The sequence below is a fragment of the Balaenoptera physalus genome (assembly GCF_965194825.1).
Source record: "Balaenoptera physalus genome assembly, chromosome: 11".
Taxonomy (NCBI): domain Eukaryota; kingdom Metazoa; phylum Chordata; class Mammalia; order Artiodactyla; family Balaenopteridae; genus Balaenoptera; species Balaenoptera physalus.
Window position 1 is genome coordinate 10,235,106 of NC_138896.1, and position 17,348 is coordinate 10,252,453.

General features: G+C 47.0%; 1 protein-coding gene across 6 annotated transcripts in view; it reads left to right on the top strand.

The window, feature by feature from the left end:
- The window catches only part of PHACTR1 (phosphatase and actin regulator 1), a 545,181-nt gene that overhangs the window by 472,288 nt on the left and 55,545 nt on the right, over window positions 1–17,348 (top strand). For all 6 annotated transcript variants that reach the window (XM_082413295.1, XM_082413298.1, XM_082413299.1 and 3 more), the window contains one exon: window positions 8,785–9,106. In XM_082413295.1, coding sequence (XP_082269421.1) covers window positions 8,785–9,106 — 322 coding nt within the window. The remainder of the gene's footprint in view (window positions 1–8,784; window positions 9,107–17,348) is intronic.

Here is a 17,348-nt window from a genome sequence, read left to right on the forward strand (position 1 = left end):
TAGCAGGACACTTGCTTCTTTAGGAGAAGCTGCGCACATTGTTCTCCGGCTCTGAGTGCTGCTGAAAATGAAATCTGATTCTCATGGGTTCTGTGATGTCTGAAGGAAACATGATAACCTAGGTAGAAAAGCAACTTCCCGTAAGGATAGCAGTTAGAACATGACAGTCATCCATCGGGCAAACTTGTGGTCCAGCCTTAGGTGTCAGGGAGTACACTCGGAATTTCATGGGGATATGGGGATACCCTGCAGATGGTTAGACCAGCTACCACCATCAGTATAAATGCAAGAAATCTGAGTGTGTCCTCTGACAGTGAATAAATGTCGTGCATCAGATGGATGTAGGGTTAGAGATGAACTGTAGCTGTCCTCATTTGCCTTTATAAGATTTATGGATCTAGGGACTTCCCTGGTGGTGCAGTGGTTAAGAATCCACTCTAGGGACTTCCCTGGTGGTCCAGTGGTGAAGAATCCGCCTTCCAGTGCAGGGGACGCGGGTTCGATTCGTGGTCAGGGAACTAAGATCCCACATGCCGTGGGGCAACTAAGCCCATGTACCACAACTACTGAGCTTGTGCGCCTCAACTAGAGCCTGTGTGCCACAAACTACAGAGCCCACGTGCTCTGGAGCCCATGCACCACAACTAGAAAAGAGAAAAATCTGCACACCACAACTAGAGAGAAGCCCGTGCGCCACAACTAGAGAGCCCACATGCTCTGGAGCCCACGCACCACAACTAGAAAAGAGAAAAATCTGCACACCACAACTAGAGAGAAGCCCGTGCACTGCAACGAAGACCCGACGCAGCCAAAAAAATAAAATAGAATAACATAAAACATTTTAAAAAAAGAAAAAAAAAGAATCCTCTCTAGGGCCCACATGCTGCAACTACTGAGCCCGAGTGCTGCAACTACTGAAGCCCGCGCGCCTAGATCCCGTGCTTCTCAACAAGAGAAGCCACCACAATGAGAAGCCCACGCATCGCAAGGAAGAGTAGCCCCCGCTCTCCACAATGAAGACTCAATGCAGCCAAAAATAAATAAAAAATAAATTAAGACTTCAAAAAAAAAGATTTATGGATCTAGCTTGAACTTCTTGATACCTTCACCATGAATGTACTACCTCTTAATCGGGATATGCTCTAAGTAGTATTTCATTGTATGTGATCTAAATTTACTGCTTAAAACTTCACAGATAGACCCCCTGGTTCCCGTGTGCTGAGACCAGGCGAGCATGTGTATGTTTGCCTCCATGACTTTGTGATTTCGATTTGACTCGCTCTCAGCTTTTGCCTGGATGCTCAAGATAGCAGCCCTCCCTGGTGGGCACCGTGCAATCCGGGCTCCTTTCCGTTGCCCATTCTGGACCTTCTCGCCTGCCTTTACGCCTGTCTCATGGAAGGCTCGGGTTCAACCACCCAGTTATCCACTGCCTGGCCGTCTCCTTGCCTGGTCTCCCTGGGAGCACCAGCACTAGTCTGCATTGCTGCAAAAATAAACGATAGAATGTGTTTTTATCCATGACTTACAGTTTCTAACAAAATACTGATCTTATGAACAGGTGTTTGTTCTTGTGATTATAGGGACATCTGCAGTTTTGACTCTTTGAGAGCAGTTTCCCGACAATGAATAAGGTGTAGTTTGACTTTTACAAAATCGAATGTAGTTGTGGCAGAGCTGACATGCCCAAGTGACCCAGTTAGCTGGTGAGCCACCCCTCCACTGCCCCGTGTCACCATCTCAGGGAGGCACTCACTTCCCTACTTGCTGTCATCTCCCCAGGTGGCCTTGAGAAGGGTCCATTTAAAAACAAAAATGTGTCTTTGTGGAAAGTGGCTCTGAAACAGTCAGGTGCTGGTGATGCGTATGTGATCATGGCCCTCATTTTAGGATTCTGGAAGGTCTCAGGACTCAATCCCCACAACGTCAGGTGTTTGCTGAGGTTTCCGTGTGCTGGGCTGGCTTAGGAGAGCAAGCCAGGCTGAGGGCATTGAATACAAATCACTTGATACTCTTCTAGCCCTTTCACCATGAGGGCTCAGTCAACACATTTTTGCCTTTCCAGGCATCTGGCCAAAAAAAAAAAGGCCAGACTACCTTAAAATCCCCAGGATGGCCCAAAGTGATTGGTGGGGCTCCTATAAGCACCTTTCTTATAACCAGGGGAATCTGATTCTGTGGTTTCGTGGTACTGGACTCTTATTTAAGTTCTAAGTACACTTCTTACAGACTCTTCGTGTCCTTGGATGGATACCTGTATCTATGAAAGGAGACCAGAGATTCTAACCCACTAGAACCAGGTGACAAATGACTGAGAAATTCTTACAACACTTTTGTTCATTAAGACGTTAAGTGCTACTATCATTGGCAAGTGTATCTGAATCGTCTATTATAAAGTTATAAATGCTTCTCCAGCTTCTACAGCTGTTGTTAACTTAAAAAGTGAGGAGAGAGGCTAGGGGTGTATTCATTTAGCCCAGACTCATTCAGTGTGTAGACTACAGTCCTCTGCTACCAGTTTCAACTACAAAAGTAATCGGGGGTTTTCACTTTCTTGTGTGAAGTCATAAGCCAGAGGTGTGTCAGGTTTGGAAATATAGCCCCCTTGGGTTTTCTGGCTCTGTGACGTAGTTTGGGTTTATTTTTCTTGTTCTCTGGAGCTGGTTGTTTTTGCTCTTTCCACTCCATCAGCAGAGACACTTTTATGAATATACTGCATCTCGGTCAGTCTGGCTGCCGAAGACTCACCCATTTCTAAGTCAGCAAGCAGAGAGCTTTGTGTGTGCCCCAGCAGGAGCAGTCACTATAAATGACTGAGGTAGTGTGTGTCCTACCATAATCTGTAAATGTCGTGCATCAGAGAGACGCAAATGTCGTGCATCAGAGAGAGGCAAAGTATTGTATTCAGGGAGGTGCTATCAAGGTAAAGAAGGCATTTTTAATCCCTGGATTTTTAGAGGTAAAAGTACCTGGGTCCCAAGAAGCTTAGATCAATGTCTTAGCTAATTAATCCCAGAGAATCCAGGTTTTCTGACTCCTGGTTCTGCATCCTTCTCCACCAGCTCTCAGTACTGATGCAGGACTGTGTGCATCGGAACGGCACGCTGAAACCTGGACAACCTTGCCTTTTTCCCTTTCCGCAGTGCCGTGTTGCAATCATGGAAGACTTCTAGGATGGTCCCTCGGAAGCCTCTTTGCTCTGCTACTTGATTCACTTTCACCAGGTGTTTTCACCCACTTACTTACAGTGGACCAACCACACACTCTGTTGATTTCTCGGCTTCTATCTCTCCCTCCCAGGCTGGGAAGCATCAGGTGAGGTAGACTCTCACAGGGATAGCAAGAGTCCTATTTGTAACGCTGCAGATGTATGTCGCACTTTGCAATTTACAAAGCATGTCCACATTATCTTGTCGGACCCTCACAATGACCTGTGGGAGAAGCCCGGAATATATCATCATATTATTATTTCAGAATGAATTAAGGCTACATTTGTTGAACTCCTGTTACATATCAAGAACTCTACTGGGTTTGTTTTTTTTTTAATTTTTGAATTTTATTTTATTTATTTTTTTATACAGCAGGTTCATATTAGTCATCCATTTTATACACATCAGTGTATACATGTCAATCCCAATCTCCCAGTTCATCCCACCACCACCTACTGGGGGTATTTTATACTCAGGCCCTCTGCTAACTTGTTTGGGGATTTTATAAAATTATAAAAAGGTGCCGTTTGGCGAAATGAATTACACAAAGCTGCCCCTTCTTCTTGGGTGACTCAAAGCCAGACCTCAGGCTGTATTTCAGCCCACTTATCCCCTTACATGGAGGTGTGTAGATGTTAATATGTTCACTTCTCATAACAGACCTATAAGGTGGGCAGTGCGCCCTTTCTAGAGATGGGAAAACTGAAGCTCAGGGAGGATAAATATCTTAGGCAGAGCTACAGGGCTTCTTGGTCTTAGAGCTGAGATTAAACTCCAACTCTGCTGAGTTCTAAGCTCGTGGTGACTTCTCCAGGCCATGGTACCCTCAGCCTGCAGCAGAAGCCTCTAGCCGGCCCCGCCCAGCCCTTTAAGAGCAAAGCGCCAGGCTCCCTGTCCTCCAGGAGGCCCTGGGCACTTGTCATTTTGCCGATGGAGGGAGCAGCCTCTTCACAAAGTGGTGGCTCTTAGAGGATGGTTCTCGACTTGATTGTGTACTGAGTCCCCTGGGGACCTTGTCATGATGCAGAGTCTGAGTCGGAAGGTCTGGGCTGGGCCCTGAGACTCTGCATTTCCTCCCAAGAGGTTCTGTCACAGCTTTTAGTCCATGGACCACACTTTCTTTGACTAGCAGACCCTTTGTGTAGGAGAAACTGGTCCCTAAGTTCTACCTTTTCCCGCTGCTCTAAAGACACGATGAGAAGGAAAACCAGCAAACGTTTTTGGAACATCTGCTATGCACTAGGCCCTGCTGGTGAACAGGTGAGGAAACAGCTGCACCCAGGATGACTTAATTAACACATCAGGTCCACCTACTGCAAATAAACATTAGCAACAAGTCAAGAGAAGTGAGATGGATTAAATCCACTGTCTATGAAATGCTGTGGTAAAGGGAAATCGGGGGCCGTGAGAGCTCAGTGGTGAGCTCCTAAACCAACCTTGGGGAGGACGGATGGGCTTCCTGAGGAAGCAGTTCAGTAATGATGAAAATGATAGCAACGAGAATTATAGTTACTGTTTATTGAGGAACCAAGTGTCAGGCACTGTGCAGCCCGGTGTATGTACTTTATCTTATTTAATTTTCACATGAATCCCGTGATCTATTCATTCATCGCCATTTCACAAATTGGAAGACTGAACGTCAAACAGATTAAGCAATTTGCTGATGCTAACAGAGCTAAATGAATGTGATTTTATAGTCTATCTTCTGTTTCTAGCAGGACAAATTTTGGTAATGATGTTGTGCTTCTCCATCCTATAATAACTTGTGGCACTTTCTTAAAGTGTGGTGTCCACCTAGGTCAGAGTGATCTGGAGGCTTATTTACAAAGCAGATCCCTGGGCCTCATGGTAAACCTACTGAATCTGAATCTTTGAAAGTGGGGCCCAGGAATTTGCCTCTCCTGCTGAAGTTGATGGGGAATATGGTCTTCAGTTTTGCTTTGAAGGGTGAGTGCAATTTTGATCATCAGGGAGTAGCAGATAAGGCCGGGAAGAGGGATGAACATGGTTACTGGGAAACCCTGTGTGCAAACTGGCCTAACAGGACGGACCAGAGTGAGAGACACCTGGTGGAGTGGGACAGGGTTGGCCCGGAGTGTTGCCCTTGTACTTGCAGTGTTCGCTGGAGCAAGGAGCCGTTGGTAGACTTCAAGCATGACCTGTGTTGTAGGGAGACGTTTGGTACAGGATGGGGATGGATTAAAGGGCTGGGACCCAGTTGTCAGCACAATCAAAGGAGAGCTGAGGTCCCAGGCCGGTGTAGTGGTCAGAGGGGCAGAGAGCACAGAAGTTTGAGAGGGATAGACAGATAAAGAGCCAGAAACGCAGAATAGCAGATCACATGCGGCTGGTTCCGAATCCTGCTTCCAGATCTGTTATGAGGAACGACTTGGTATTAAGATGTCATAAGAATATAAAAATAGGTCTTGCCAAGGTACTGCCAATCTGAGCTGCCCAGGTTCTCCTCAGTTATCCACATGTTATAGAAAGATGGGGGCTGCAGAGCTAATTCACTGAAAGTAGAGTTTCACTTGACTTTAACCTTCTTCTTCATTTCCTCTGTTTGTACCAAATCCACTGAGCCAAAAATTATTTGACATGATTCACTTTCCTTCTCTACCCCTATTTAATGGGTGACCATGTGCAGTGAAACAACCAGAAGACAGATGCAGGTAGGAAAGGAGAAAAAGGGGTTCTCCATGAGCCCTGGCATGTCTTTCTTAGAACAATGAAAGGAACCACCTCCACTAAATTGATCCTGTTGGTCATGTCTTCCTTGCCTGTTTTGTTAGAATTCCTGGCATCCACTTGGTCCATTTTTCTGGTGATGAAGCCAAGTAAGTTTTGCTGTGGAAGTAGTGGCAAGAAATACTGTGTGTGCAGAAAGTTATAGCTTAGCAAGATAGGTGGAATCCATCAATGTATCACTGACCCTTCTTAGGCAGACAATTCCATGCTGCCCTCCTGGCTCTGCTTTCTTCTGCCCAAGCAAATGAGTCCCTACTGCCTTAGACAGCCAGACCCACAAATGAAGGAGTCGTGGGTTACGGGTCCCTGGATGAAAACCCTAACGCTTCAGGACACATTGTACTTGCTGGGTCTGCGCTATGGCTTCCAAGAGCCACAGGAGTGTACCCTTCAGTAACAGGACCCAGACCGGGGTGCTGAGCTTCTGCATCTCAGCCACTTTGGAATTAGCACTGCCTGCTTTGGTCCTAAACACGGTTACCTTGTGTCCTGTGCTTGGAGGCTCCTAAGGAACAGGATGGGCAGTCGGGGAGGGAGCCTTTGGTTATGACTGGTTCGCACTTTGTTGTTAGGGGAGCAGTCGTCTCAGCCCCCTGGAATTATTAGGCTTTTCTGTATCTCAGCTGTAGGATCAGCAGTTTAGTGTCCACATACCCACAACCGCATGATCCTAAAATTTCCATCAATTTTATGCTCGCTCCTAAGAGTTTCTGTTTCTGAACAACATGTGGATTTATCCCATAGCAGAGCATCACAGCTTCGGCTCATTCTGTCAACATGTTGAGCCTCTTGCTAGGTGAGCTGGGCGCTGTACAAGATGCTGAGACTAATGACAAATTATTCACAATCCTTGCTCTGTGTGGGAGGAGATAGCCGCGTAAACAGGAAGAACGGTACAGTGTCTTCAGAGTCCAGGGCTATCATCTGTAAAAAGTGAGAAGATCGTAGTGTGTACATCACTGGCTTGTTGAGGGGATTAAGCTGGTGAGATAAGAAAAGCACTTAGAACACTGTCTGGCTCGTGGTGGCAGGGTGGGCAGTATCTGTCACTGTCACCATCATCATCACCATGGTTGTTGGCACTGACCTACCACATGCCCACAGTGGGTCCAATGGCTGCAGAATAGGGGGAGTGATGTAACCCATCAGGAAGGTTCTCAGTGGAGGTAACATTTGAGCTGAATCTTGAAGGGAGAGTAGGGATTGACCCAGAAGACAAACCAGAGAACTGAGGGCAGGTAACCAAGGCTCTGGGGTTTGAAACATCAGGTGGTTTGGGGAACCCAGCAGTTCAGGAGTGAGGGTGGTTACCTGGGGTGATGGGGAGAAAAGAAGGCAGATCCAAAGAGAAGGAGGGGCCTGGAGCGCCCTCCCTGGGCTTCTCTGTGAAACAGGAGAGGAAATCTGTGGAGGTGAGGAGCCTCGAGGCCACCAGTGGAGACACAGCAGCCCTTCTGAGCACATGAGGGACAAAGGCCAGCCAGGGACTTAGCTGAGTAGGGAGACTGAGCGTGGGTCAGCAAGGAAGTAAAACCCACAGGAGGAAAGCAGGACGTGTCACAGGAGAAAAGGAGCTTTTCAGGTGCAACAGGGAAGGTTATTTCTAGCTGGGGGAACCAGCACAGACTCTATAGAGATAAAGTGGGGACACAAAGAGGCCTTGATGATGTGTCAGGAAGTTGGGCTTTATTTCCAGGCCATTGGTAGGTTTTAAACTGAAGTGCAACAGGATCAGATTTGTGCCAAAAGAATGTCATTTTGGCAGGACTGAGGCTGTCAAGCTGGAGAAGGCCACACTCAGGCAGATAGCTGGAGAAAAATCAAAGACCTCAGAGACCAAGAGGCAGGAGCCTGCAGTGCTCCCGTCACGGACAGCGGGTGTGAGGTCACACACACGCCCCGCCTGCCTCTGCCCTTCTGGCCCGGCTTCTCCCAGGTGGCCTACAGCCCACAGGACTCAGCCATGGACCCGCAGTCCCCAGGGCTAGGTGACTTTTAGGAATATGAAGTCCAGACAGGGCACTACAAGGTCATCCCAAAGACACCATGAGGGCTGGTCTGTCTGACCTGGAGCCCCCCTTAATTTGGAGCATCTCCGGGAAGTTTCAGTGCCACCGTCACGGAACCAAGGGGCGGGGTGGGTGCAGGTGCCATCAGGCCCCCGGAGTGCCTGTCGGAGCCGCCCTACAGTTGGAAGAGCCCACCGTGGATGCCACGTGAGTGGCCAGCCCAGCCACCATGCTCATGCCGAGGCCCGGCCCGGGGCATCTGAGCCCTCTCTGTGACCACGAATCCTGTAAAGCATCCTCTCAGGTGGGACGAGCGTCCCCACATGAGGGAGTTAAGGTTGGTGGCATTAAAGTCACCTCTGGAGGAAGACACTCTTAGTGGACTTGAGCCCAGGGCTGGCTTCTAATCCCGTGCCTGTTAGAAAGCGCCAGCCGAGAGGGTATTTCCACATGACGGTGGCACAATTGTCGGCGTCGCGCATGTCCTAGAAAAGGTCTCTTTGAAGGTGCTTGGGTTTCCATGAGCAGAAGAGCGCATTCCCCCTTCCTACTGGCGAGCTTCAAGCCTGGCAGCTGCGTGACACACGCCCCCGGCACCTGGGTCCCTGAGGGCCCTTGGGGGCAGCGTGCTTCGAGCAGGAGGTGAGAGCTGGCGGGTGCCTGTTGAGTAGCGCTCACCTGCCGGTTCTTCGGTTGAAGCATTTCATCTCAGGGGCCCGCCTCCAGGACCACGGTCCCCGGGTGGGCACCTGTGGTGTGCTAGGTTTTTTCTGATGCCCCCAAACTCACATCTGCCTCTCGCCCTCCTTCTGCCGCAGATCCTGGCGCCCCTGTGAAATTGCCTTGTCTGCCAGTGAAGCTGTCGCCTCCGCTACCTCCAAAGAAAGTCATGATCTGTATGCCCATGGGGGGGCCAGACCTCTCCCTGGCGTCCTACGCGGCCCAGAAGAGCGGCCAGCAGGGCGGGGCCCAGCACCACCACACCGTCCTGCCCTCCCAGATCCAGCACCAGCTGCAGTACGGCAGCCTCAGCCAGCACCTCCCTGCCGCCACCGGCTCCCTCCCCATGCACCCCTCGGGCTGCAGGATGATAGATGAACTGAACAAAACGCTGGCCATGACCATGCAGAGGCTGGAAAGGTAATGCAGGGAAGGGGCGAGGGCAGGAGAGGAGGGCTCGGCGATCCGACCCAGGACCAAGGAGTGGGAAGGCCAGCGCAAGCAAGGGCTCACACCCACTTGGCGGGGTGGGGGTCGGGAAGGGGGGGGTGAAGGTAAAATCAGACCAGAATCTGAATGTCAAGGAGAGTATGGAAGAAAAAACTGTTGCCAGTTGCCAAACTATAGACCAGTCACGTTTATCAAAAAGAAAAAGTAGTGCATATGTATACATATGAGTATGCGTGAGTGGACGGGTGGATAGATAGATAGTACATATTGTGCTTCTGTAGACCTTAATGTGTTTTGGAAGCAGGTGCACATCATCATTAATGTGGTAACCCCTAGGGCAGGGAGATGGGGAGAAAATCTTTTATTTTTATATTTTGTATCTTTCTGTACTGCTTAATTTTTTACTTTGTGTATATTACTTTTATGATGTAAAAAACAATGTGAATGTAGAATAAGAAGAGATGAGAGCTGGCAGGGCGGTGGTGGGAAAACAGAGGGAAAGGTGGAGAGGTACACCCTCGTTCTTGCCGATGGAGGAAGCGGCAGACGTAGTCTGATTGTACGAGTTTGAGCCTCAGATATTTACCAACAACTGCTGAAGTCCCCTCTTTCATCAGAGTCTCCCTCCAGTAGCATTGCAGGGAGAACTGCCAAGGGGATTCCAAGGGCAGGCCTGCAGTGGAGACCGTGACTCCCCACCACCCAGGGAGATCTCTCGTGCTGGTTCTGAATCGCTTGCCTGTGTGTGTGTGTGTGTGTGTGTGTGTGTGTGCATGCGTGTGCACGCGTGTTCAAATACCACCTCGCTTGTGCCCAAGAGATGGCTGAGATTTCCCAATGTGATTCCAACCCAGTCTAGTTAACTGGGTCCTGCAGACCAGATAGGAAAACTGCAACCTGGAAAGCTCACAGCCAAGCACCAGGCAGAGAGCCAGGGGCGAGATGGACACAGCCGAGAGCTTTCTGTTGTAGTTTCCTGACTCTCAGTGGCTTTTCCCTCCCTCTGTGTCAGCCAAGTATTCTGTGTTTGGAAAATTAATGACTCCAAGAGAAGTTGTTATCACTAAGAATTCTGACTTGATAGGTTCACGTTAATATCTCCCTTCACTGAAAAAAGAAATGTATTTGGCCATTGCCATCATTTTCAACTACTGTTATTGTTAATGAGGACAGTCATAATTTAAAATTTGGATGGTACTTTTTAGTCTATTATTAATACATACCTTTGTTATTATCATAATCGTCACACCACCCAGGGAGACTTGAGTCAGCAAAGAAACTAAGGAAGGCTGAGTTCCCCAATGCCAGCTACTCAAACTTGGTGCCCATCTTCAGAAATTGCACAGAAATTGAGAGCAAGCTTTTAGATACCTTCATAGCAATTTGACAGGATAATTTTGTGTCTTATGATAAAAAGGGGTTTTATTTGTCATGCATTTTTATTATATTTTTGAAAGCATCAGTTTGTGATGGATTAAAAATTAAAATATGTAAATCAACCAACCAACCAACAAAACTGGTCCCTCCCCATCGACATTTCGACAAGCACTGTCCTAGGTAGTAAGTCAAGGGGCCGAGCCTTCAAGCCTGAATCGTTCTCCTGCAAATCCAGAACTCTTTTGACTATATATAGCACAACTGCTTTCCTAAAGACAGCTAGCAGTGAATGTAATTTACTACCCTCACTTCTCCTGTAACCCCCAGTACATTTTTGTATCTCTTCCGGAGGTAATAAGCATCTGAAAAAGATACTCATGAGAGCATATTAGTAGGATATTGCTAAATACATTTGCACCTAAAACATGCCATTTAAAGTTTCCATTGAAAGTACTAACCAATAAGTTACGTGATATTCCTCAGTTCAGTAATTTCCGTGTGTATTTATAGAATATTTCAGTCAATTGTAGACCAATGAATAAGTCTGTTGGACCTACACTGGATCAGGTTCTTTATTGAAATGAATCAAAGACAGCGAATGGGGAAGGAAAGGAGATATTGGGACATTGCAGGTGGAGGAGATTGGAAGAAGGGCAGCATGGTCTTGGCAGCTGAGCCACGGCAATCTCCTGTGCTTTGTGTCACCCCCAGACCCTCCTTACCTCCTGTCTCCCTCCCCACCAACCCTAGGCCAAGGCATAGCGTTGTTCTGGTGGACCAGCCAGGACACAGGGAATTAATGCCTACATCATCAAGATAGCCCTACAGAGAAAGCGAGGTCTTCTTGCCAAACAAAGACTGAGAATGTTTCTGAGGACCCACGTCGTCTTCCAGGAGTCCTGGAAGGATCTGGGAGCAGAACAGGGTCATGGGCCACCTTTCAGTTTAGTGCAGCAACTGCCACTGTCTCCAGTGATGTCACCTTTCTTTTTACTACCTGGAAAGTCTCCCTCCTACCTGTCAACATGATTTCACTCTTGTTCTGACCAAGTTTCATCCAGAAAGGATGATTTCTTTTTTCTCCTGACAATTTCCAGTGACCGCAGAAAGCACTGCAAGAAGAAAGGAACAAAAAAAAAAAAAAAGAAAGGAACATTACTGAGTGCATAGGCATTCTGCCCGCAAAGAACCTGGGATCTCATAGAACGTTCGTACCCTACAGGGTGTTAGTCCAGACCTATGGTCTCATCCTGGTGAAACGTTGTAGGTAATGCAAAAATCGAATGATGAATTTAACAGCATGAATGCCTGACTTTGGACTATAAATTTGAATAAATAGTCATCTTGTAATTGAAAGGGACCTTTAAGACCATCGAGGCAGCCAGCCTGCTGCCTGTTGTAGCCTTTCTGACGATTTGTCCTCTGGTCTCTGTGGGAATGGGACCCTCCCTAGGTTCCAAGATAGCCTGCCTCACTGTCCGGAAGGTCTGATTACTATGAAGTTCTTTCTTATGTTAAGTGAAAAGTGATACTTACTGTAATCCCTTGTCCCAGTCTTATTTCTAATCTTCCTTTCCTGTGAGAGGCTTTCAAATCTTTAAAAATAGTTACTGTTCCCTTTATCTAGTGGCTTCTCTCTTTCAGGCTGATAATCCCAAGTTCATGGAATCGTCTGCTGAGACGGTTTTTAGATCCTTTACCATCTTGTTCGTGCTCTCCCAAGATTACTCTAAATCTGTTTTGACTTGTATGAAGAAGTTCTTAACTGTTAACCTAACCTGAACCTACTTAATGACATTGAAAAATCACATTCGTTAGTTAACAGTGCTGGCTCGCCAGGTTTGGGGGGAAGGAGGGAACTAGAGACCAGCTTCCGTGTTTATCAAAGTCACTAGGCGGCGTGGCCAATCTGGAGGCAGCCCCTGCATCATGGCTGAGTACATGGGCTCCAGAATCTAATTGCCAGGGTTTCAGTCTCAGAGATACCACTTCTTTTTTGCCTTTGATTCCTCATCTTTAAAACAGGGATAATAATAACACCACCAACCTCGTCAGGGTTGTTTGTGAGGAACAAGTGACAATCTACATCAGTCGTCTTATTACATGGCATACAGTAAGTGCCCAATAAATGATAGTGAATGTTAAGCAGAATTCTTCAGCACACAGAATTGACCTTCAGTTCCCCTAAAAGGCATATTGCAAACAGATTTGATCCAATCTTGTTGGAAATTTCGTGTCGGTTTCGTGGAATTAGATCATCTTCGTTTATTTTCTCTTCACTGATGAGTCACATCTTTTTTGGAGGTGACTCCACAGGGTGGCCCTAGGGCCTCCTTCCACAGCAGCGTGGTTGCCTCTCAGGGCCACCCCTTCTGTCCTGGTCCTCTTTCTTCAACAGCGGCTCGGGCTTGAGCCTGGCGAGGACCGTCACTCTTAGCTGCTTTTTCTCCACCAAGGAGAGAGAGTGAGCCCATCCCAGGAGAAGAGCGGGGAAGCACGGGGGTGTGGTGTGAGAGCCCTCTCCCCCGCTGCTGCAAACCAGCGTTCTTCCTTTGTCCGTTTGGTGACGGAGAGATGATGCTGGGACATGTCATGTACCTGCCCAGTAAGTCGGGGAAAGAGGACAGTCAGTAAGCATGGCTCTGCTCAGAGCTCCTAATCTGGCCCTTGGGAGCCAGGAGCAGGTCAAAGCCTCTAGGAATCCAGGCCCTGGCAACAACCCTGGCACTGCTGGAGGTGGGAGGGAGCCCGACTTCTGTGCCTCTTTCCCTCCCCTCCCTGCCACGTGTTCTGCGAGCTCCTTATCCTCAGAATCTTCTGAGCTTGCTGCGCTACTGGGTGGAGACAGGGTCCAAAGAGGAAAGGAGGATGTGTAAGAGGCAACCCTTCTTCCTCCTCCGGGGTAAATGAGCTTGACTTGCTACAAGTGGAGAGAACAGAGGCCTCTGATTTTTAGTTTCCATTAAACTATTAGAGAAATATATTTTTACGTCTTTAATATGTCTGTACAATCCATTCCCTCTGCCCTGAAGCCTGAGTGAGCACATGAAAAAGCTCTGAATGTGTCCCATTCAAAGGCATTAGTCAATTAAATGATTAAAACCTGAAAAAAAATATATTATTCAATGTTTTTTTTTGTTTTTTTAATTATTAGCACCTTTAATTATTATTATTATTATTATTATTATTTTTTTTTTTTTGGCTGTGTTGGGTCTTCGTTTCTGTGTGAGGGCTTCCTCTAGTTGTGGCAAGCGGGGTCCACTCTTCATCGCGGTGCGCAGGCCTCTCACTATCGCGGCCTCTCTTGTTGCAGAGCACAGGCTCCAGACGCCCAGGCTCAGTAGTTGTGGCTCACGGACCTAGTTGCTCCGCGGCATGTGGGATCTTCCCGGACCAGGGCTCGAACCCGTGTCCCCTGCATTGGCAGGCAGATTCTCAACCACTGCGCCACCAGGGAAGCCCCAGTGTTTATTTTTAATGTCTGCAGTCAGCTCTGTGGTCTAGGTGGCATCCATCCTGGAATTCAGACTGAAAATCCTGATCAGACACTACTTTTCTTTCCCATCTTAGTTCAGTTGATCAGTTCTGTGTGCCCTGGTTTCCATCTGAGTAAAATGAAGGTGGGGTGTGTACACATGTGGACCCTGAAAGAATTCTAGGAAGAGTCTTAAGGGAATGCACTTTAGACAAGTCTTTCCCTTCTCAATGATAGGCGACTTCATGCTTGCAGTGGCTCGTGCCGGAAGTCTCAGGGTCACCCCTGACACCTTTCTTTCTCTCGAACCCTGTGGCTGATGGGTCAGCAGGTCCTAAGAGGTCTGCCTTGAGAATCTGTCTAGGCTGGGCAACCTCCCACCTGCTCCTGCCGCCCCGTGGTCTCAGCCCCCGTGGTCCCTCACCTGGTTTGCTGGGTCCCTCCTACCTGGTCTGCTGCTTCCACTCCTGCCCCCTCAGTCTGTCCTGAACATGACAGTCAAAGAGGTGAGGTTTAACGAGAATCTGATCAGGACTATATTCATTCGCTAGGGTCGCCATAGCAAAGTACCACAGACTGTGGGGCTTAAACAGCAGGAATTTACTGTCTCACAGTTCTGGGGGCTGCAAGTGCACAGTCAAGGTGCTGTCAGGGCTGGTTTCTCTTGAGGCCGCTCTCCTGGGCTTGCAGGCGGCCGTCTTCTCCCTCTGTCCTCCCACGGTCTCTCCTCTGCATGCCTGTGTCCTCATCTCCTGCTCTGATAAAAACACTAGTCATTTGGTTAGAACCCACCCTACTGACCTCATTTTAACTGAATTACTCCTTTAACGTAGTCACCTCTGAATACAGTCACATTTTGAGGTGCTGGGGATTAGGATTTAAGCATGAATTGGGCGGGAGTGGAGTTCCGTCCATAACAACATGCACAAACGCTCCTTGGCTTTCCGGCTCACAGAGAGTAAAAAGCAAAGTCCTTGCCTCAGCCCAGAAGCCCACCACGGCCTGGGCCCCTGTCGGCCCCATGACTACATCTGCTGTTCTCCACGTTGCTACTCTCTCCTACCACAAGGCCTGGACGTGCTAGGCATCCTCTTGACAAAGGGCCTTTGTGTTGGCTGTTCCCTCAGTTGAGACTGCTCTTCCCTCTAGTATCCTAAAGTCTCCCTCCCTCACCTTCTTTGGGTCTCTAGTCACCTCCTCAGTGAAGCCCTCCCTGATTGCTCTATTTCAAATCACAACTCTCCTCCCAGCACAGCCTATTCCCCAGTCCCCCTTTGTTTTTTCGTACATTTTTCACCATCTAACATTCTACGTTTGCCTTTTACTTTCCTTGTTGCTCTTCTTACCTAGTAGAACATACAGTCTGCAAGGGTGAGAACCACTTTGAATGAATGAATGAATGAACGAATGAATGAAGAATGAATGTAGAGCCCCTAGTAGCTGCTATGGTATTTCCTTATTATTAACCCACTTTGTCCTGATGGATATTTAGGTTGCTTCTGCTGTTCTTTTTCACTTTTGAGCTTTGAGTTCTCACAAGACACACATTATGTAAATATTAAGTGGTGTTGATGGTGGGGCAACCATGTCTTTAACCTTTTGTATTAATTTTGCTCATGATCCTAAAATTTTTGAATGGTTCCCTTTGTCTGGAATTCACCCCATTTTGCAGAGAAAAATTCTGCTTATTTTTCGAGACTTTATTAAAATGCCACGTCCTCTTGTGATCGCTTCTCAGATTCCCAGAGGAAGCTCCGCCTGCACATCCTCCTGCTGTACCCACTGCGTCCTGTTGTGCGTTCCTGGGTGTATTCTGTTAGATGCGGCCAGGAGCCATCCTTGCCTTCCCACTCGACTCCCGCCCCCGCCCCCAGTTCATCACAGGACCCATGATATAGGAAATATTCAGTAAACATTTCTTAAATGAATTTTATCAAAAGTTCTTATGATCTTTGAAATAGAAAGGTATTTTAATCTGCGAGCATAACTAATGCTTTTTTGGGTCCAGTTCTATTGAGATATAATCGACATCCAGCGCTGTATCAGTTTAAGGTGCACAGCATAATGATTTGACTTACATACGTCATGAAACGATGACCACAGTTAAGTATAGGGAGCATCTGTCATCTCATATGGGTACAAAATGAAAGAGAGAAAATATTATTTTCCTTGTGATGAGAACTCTTAGGATTTACTCTCTTAAGAAACTTTTATGTAGAACATACAGCAGTGTTCATTATATTAATCATGTGATACATGACAATCCCTAGTACTTGTTTATCTTATAACTGGAAGTTTGTACCTTTTGACCATATAAAGATATAATATTATTATCGACTATATTCCCCACGCTGTACATTTCATCTCCATGACCCATTTATTTCGTTACTGGAAGTTTGTACCCCTTAATTTCCCTCACCTGTTTCACTCATTTCCCCACCCCTTCCTCTCTAATGTTTTATTGGAGACTCCCTTAATGGTGGAAATAGGCTCTAGCAGTGGGTACCCTCCTGATCCCATTGCTGAGTTGTGCCCATTTTGTTTTGCTTTTGCAGATATTAGAAGCAAAGAAAAAAGTTCATCCTTTAAAGTTAAACCTAGGTCTTTGCTTGTTGTAATGTCAAACTAGAGTTGAAGATGCTGTAACTTTGATTATGAACTTTTCCCATTGAAGTTCACTGTTCCTTCATTTAATCCTCTTGGAGCATAGCCAGCATATATGATAATGTTGGGGAAAACGATCATCTGTAGCTCCTCCAGCAAATTGCTGAGTTGTAGAGATTTATCATTGATCGTTCAGCATCCTTGGACTGAAACTAAAATTAACTTTCAGATTTTTACAGCAAGGTCTGGAAGATGGGAACAACCAGGTGAAGGGGCAGAAGGAGAATGAGGGGGACACCCTAGGCAGAGTAGAGGAGGGTGTGTATTAGATAGTAAAGCAGGTAAGGCCACATGGAAAGAATAATTGAAATCTCTGGGTTTAAACTAAAAAAGCCAAGTATTGAGTTTGTGTCACTTATCACTTAGGTATATCAACAGCCAATTGATATTTTTAATGTGTTTTATTTTTCACCCACTGGGTTTTGGTTTAGTATCATACATTTAATTCTAGAGAGAGAAATTTACTTCCTACATATGAGCCTTAAAAGTGGACAAATAAATTACAGTTCTGATAAACTCATTCTTCTTCTACCTTTTCCTATCCCAGAATCCCTGAACAGTTAGATTAGGAAAGCTCTGACATTTGCCAGGAGAAAATTTAATCCCAGGAGAAAATTTCATGCAGTCTCTGAGGCTAAGGATTTATACACCTTGAGTGAAAAACAGGCCCAGCGAAGAAAAAGGAAAGTATCGGTG